The following is a 5,057-nucleotide window of genomic DNA, read 5'->3' as shown; positions in this document are numbered from 1 at the left end:
GAGTCCAGGAGAACTCTTGCAAGGCACTGCATTCTCCTTTTATTAGCTTAGTCCTGAACAATGCTTTTGTGCAATGACTCACAGGAATGCCTGTCTCTTGAATGTAAAGACCACACCACGCAATATGCTAGACCAATGGTCACCTCAACTCTATCCCCGACATCTGGGGCCATTGTCCAACTCTTTTTGGCACTGTCGCATTTAGGAGTTCAGTAACCTTTGAGTGACTGGTTGAAAATTCAGATCTGGTAAAGGAAATAGCCCAACTTCCAGTACACGAAATCATTCTATAAAGAGAGCTCATAAGGGAAGGAACCAGCTACTACAAGAGAATTCCAGCAAAAGAGGCTACCACAAAATTCCTGTTTAATATGAGACCATCTGTGCTGACTGAAGTAGACTGGGCATTGTACACTGGATTTATTCCGGGCCTGCATTTTGTCAGTCTCAGAATTAGCCCCATGTGACAGGATGTTGAAACCACTGAGTTAAATCAAGCAAATCACACCTATCATCCTGCTCAGTGTGGGCACAGGAACAGCCACACAGTTAGACCAGAGGTCCATCTAATCCATTACACCATCTCCAACACCATACGTATAGGTAGAGTACAAAAATATTATTAGCCCTTTTCATAAAATAAACCTACTGCTATCATGTTTAAAATTATCTAACTCAATATTGTGGCAATACTGCACACACCTTTCCAACCTTCCTCAGATCTGGTCTACAGCTAGAAGGTTGAACAGAAGCCAAACCTAAAATCTGAGAGTTTTCTGATTGCTTAGTTTCCTTAGATGAACACAGAGAGGTAGGTGTGAATAGCACCTTTGAGAAGGAAAAAGATGGGAGGAAGCTGGACCACAGACAATCTTGTCCTGGATTGGCAGAAACTTCCATGAATATGATCATGAAATAAGCTGGTTTAGTTTCCCTGGGACCTGATGGCTTTCACACCCCGTCCTGTACAGAGATCCTTTGCTGAGCTATTTCAGTGCATTAAATCACCAGAAAACCTGACTAAAGATTTCCCACTCTTAACTGACTTCACAAACTGAAATAGCTCAGTTAAGAATCTGTAAATGCAGCTGTCAGCGGAGCTAAGACTCCAGCGAAACTTCAACCCAACTTGCTAAGAGGGTATCACCAAAACACACTATACCCCAATAAAGCTCCCACTTCTAAACCAAGAAGACAAAGCACAAGCAAGAGAAAAATAAGCAAGTCTTAACTCATAGAGCCCCCACAGCAAGAGTCACGCAACAGAGTCGTAATTTACTTCATTATATTTTGTTCTTACAAAGAACGTTTCAGGATATGCCTCCAAACAAGGCAGCACAAATTTAATACAGTGTCTCCCATATCATACCTCTGGCAGCCTTAACTCTCGCCCTTGAAATCTGACCTAGCCTGTCCTGTGCCTGTTTAGGAGTTAAGAATCTGCACAAGCCAAATCCTTAATTTTATCATCTTTCTACACACTTGAAAATAATACTAAAAAAGCCCTCAGCCTAACAGTAAGAGCACTGAAATCACCTATACACTTTAAGAACTAGTAATGTTATTCTTGTGCTTCTGAAGTAGAATTTCAAAATTTAAATACCTGGAGCCTCAGCATCTGGCCACACTGCAGCTTGCCTTACTGGGTTTTAAATCAACCCAATTTTGCTTTTACATTCAAGCAGGTATTATATAGCCAGAGGAACAGCACAACAATATGCGCCCTTGAACTTTCATTTAATTCACTTCTGAAATGTGACGTGGCACTACTGCAGCCATCAGCAGACGGTCTAACGTTATGTAAACAATTTCAAAAGCCAAATGGATGTAAAATAGATTAAGCATTAGTTCGGAAGAATAAGGAGTTTGCAGCTTCACTAAGTAAGAAAAAACTACAAAATATACATGTTTTTAGAAGAAGCTGGCTGCTTTAGGTTAACACTAGCAAGTATTTACAAGCAGCCTCTACACCATCAAGATGTCTTACTGCCTTTGTTGAAGGCTGGCAACAAGGAGTTAAGAGACATCAAAAATTTTAAGTCAACAAATAATTCTATAAGCAAGTTGTGAGATTGTTCATTCCACCATGAAAACTAGTTAGTCCCATCTGCCAGGATAGTTGGAACATAAGCCGTGTATTACGCAGCATTTCTTAATCCTCTTGCAAGCATAAAAAAATTAATGTAAGAAGAGAATAATCAATCACTATCTCCCTCACACACAGCTTTGGTCCTCACACATCAATTGCAAGGCATAAGAGCTGAAAAAAAACTTTAATAAACCAGTTTAAAGAGAGACTGCCTATTACATGGAATGACTACATGCTATTTTTCAGTCAAAATAATCAAGCCACATCATGAATTTTTCAGCAGTCTACTGTGAAACCCATGAAAGGTTTCTAAAAATAATTATGTGTGAGTAATTATATTAAACACGATGATCCATCATTAACCATCTCACAACCACAGGACAACGAGTGCTAGTTTGTTATCAAGGGACCAGATATCAAGTCTTGCTCTTTTTGCAGAGAGAGGCACTTGAGTGTGATATTTGTGTCATGCAAGCAGCTGACTTCTGGCTGTCAGCACCAACACTGGATCATAGTTCACCTCCAGACACCTACACATTGCTTTGATGAGCAGTTACATTCTTTACAAAGCCAGAGCTCACTGACATACAGCGCCTCAGTGGTGGTGTACTTCACCAAGAACCCATCCCTGTGCAGTTTCATTGAACTGAAACACCATTTGTTCTTTGACTTTTATTAAGTTCACTTAGGTTGACCAAATGAGCTTCCCTAAAGTAAACAGGGTTATAAAATATCAGGATGATTCTATCTTTAGGTGCTCCATAGAAACAAATACTTAGTTCAACTAGAAAACTTTAAAAATTACTTTAGATACAAAAGTGTAACAATTATACTGCGCGATACATCTTTATATATCACTAAGCTCATGAAATTAAAATTTAAAAAGTTTTTGCACCATCAAGAACAGCCACAAGTCCTGAACCTCCATTCTTTACGCATCCTTTATCAGAGTAAACTGAAACTTGGGAATGCTTGGGATTCAAAATACCCTGAGCACATACTAGTGCAACACCACAAAGCATACATAATCCATCGGAAAAGGGGAAGGGGGGAAAGGAAAAAAAAATAGCAAGAATCGGATGGTGCTTTATTATACAAGCATGAAAGTAAGTTCATTTGGAAACTAACTTCTTGGGTGGACTTCTGGACCAGTGAGGTAGCCCAATGGGAGAGAAAAAAAGTGGAAGTGGAACTTGGTCCCCACGCGTGATACCTGCCAGGCGGTCCCACCCCAGGGCGAGGCCGGGGCCCGGCAGGCCGCCCCCCGTGCGGCGGGGGGCCCGGCGCCGCCCGAGCGGGCCATAAAGTGCAGCAGCAGAACACGATCCAGACAAAAGCAATGTAAACAGGTGACTGATACCGGTCTCTTTGTCCGCACCGCGGCCAAGGTGAGGCGCGGGGAGCGGGGCCCCGCAGGCTCAGGACGGTGCCACGGGGAAGCGGCGCACCCGCACCACGGGGGATAGGTCCACGCCGAGGATCCGCTGTGCCCGCCGCCGCGCTGCCGCCAGGCTCCGCCGGCTCCACATGCTGCCCCGCACACGGATGGTGGGGAACGTGGTGAGGCGGGGGGTGGCCGCCTTCCAGATCTCCTCCAGCGACTTGCCGCCAAACGGCTCCCATGCGGCCGCCGCCGCCGCCGCCGGGCTGCCCTGCTCGCTGTCCGCCTGCTCGCCCGGCGGCTCCGGCGCCGACGCCACCGCCTCCTCCTCCTGTGCACGGGGGCCACCGGCCGCGGGCCGCTGCCTGCCCCGCTCCCTCCTGCGGCGCCGCCGCCGCCGCCGCCGCTTGGCGCTGCCGCCCGCCGCCCCGGCCCGGCGCTTGGCGTCGGCAGCCGGGAGGCGCCGCTTGCCGGCGCGGCGGCGGGGGCCGCTCCGAGGGCGGCGGCGGGTCGGGGACGACGGCGCGGCAGGAGGAGTATCCGTAGACGTCCTTGCTGCGGAGGATGACCGGGGAGAACTCGTGCTTGAGGCTGCAGAGGAAGTTCCACAGCTCCGAGTCGGAGCTCATGAACTCCGTGGACTTGGGCATGAAGAGCTTGAGGGCGTCACCCAGCGCCTTGGTGCCAGCGAAGGAGACCTGCGAGCGCGAGTACACAACTTTCTCCGCTTCCCCCTCCAGCCCCCAGGCGGCGGCCGCCGGTTCGCCGCCGGCTGCCCCTGCCCCTGCTGCCGCCGCCGTCGCCGCCCGGGCTCCCGCGGCCGCCGCCGCGGCGCTCCCCGCCTCTGTGTTCATCTTCCCGGCTCCTCTCTCCAGCGCCGCCTGCTTCCTACTGCGGGTCATGGAGGCAGCGGGACGGGGTGGCGGGACAGACGCCGAGAAGGCAGAGCAGAGGCAGCGCCGAAGGCAGGCTCCGGCTGCCGCCGGGCGCCCGCCGGGTGTGAGCAGCGATCGATGTCCTGCGCCCAGCACAAAATGGCGCTTTAAAGTCCCGGGCGGGGCCTGCGCACGCCCGCCCCCCCCGCGCCGCCCGTTGGCCCGTTCGAAACGCGTCGGTCGGGCCCGGCCCCGCCCCGCCGGGGGCGGTGGCCGTGAGGGCGGGCCCCCGGAGCCCCCGGAGCCCCCGGAGCCCCCGGACTGTGGTCTGGCGGGGTCCACCAACCCGGCTCCCGGCGCGACACCGAGCCGCGACCCCCCGCGTCTCCAGCTGGGTGGCCCAGCGGGTGGCCCCTTCCCTCAGGGAAGGACGCGAGGCTCCCTCATGGCGGGGTGACAGCTGAGCCGTGTGCCCGCATCGCGCCTCTCTGAGATTTGAGGATCCTCACCAGGGCGGTGGACAAAGATGGCTTGTTGTGTGAAATATGTTTGAGTAAGGATTTGGTTGGACACTTTGATGGGCAAGCTCCCCGAAGGAGTAGCCATAAGGGAACTGAGTCAAACAACAAAAATGGGCCAACAGACATGGGCCAACGACAATGAAGTGCTTTACATGATATTAAATACATCCATCCTGTTGTAGAGGGGTTTT

General features: G+C 50.8%; 1 protein-coding gene across 1 annotated transcript; it reads right to left on the bottom strand.

Moving 5' to 3' along the window:
• Window positions 1-3,412: 3,412 nt before the first annotated feature.
• Window positions 3,413-4,534, bottom strand: CCDC71L (coiled-coil domain containing 71 like). The gene is given in 2 exon segments (XM_048302301.1): window positions 3,413-3,957; window positions 3,959-4,534. Coding segments are annotated over 2 exon segments (864 nt in total). The 5' UTR covers window positions 4,373-4,534; the 3' UTR covers window positions 3,413-3,507.
• Window positions 4,535-5,057: the final 523 nt, after the last annotated feature.

Source organism: Corvus hawaiiensis, chromosome 4 (genome assembly GCF_020740725.1).
Source record: "Corvus hawaiiensis isolate bCorHaw1 chromosome 4, bCorHaw1.pri.cur, whole genome shotgun sequence".
NCBI classification, from domain to species: Eukaryota; Metazoa; Chordata; class Aves; order Passeriformes; family Corvidae; genus Corvus; species Corvus hawaiiensis.
The sequence above is the reverse complement of the archived record's forward strand: the minus strand, read 5'-3'. Positions and strand labels throughout refer to the sequence as shown.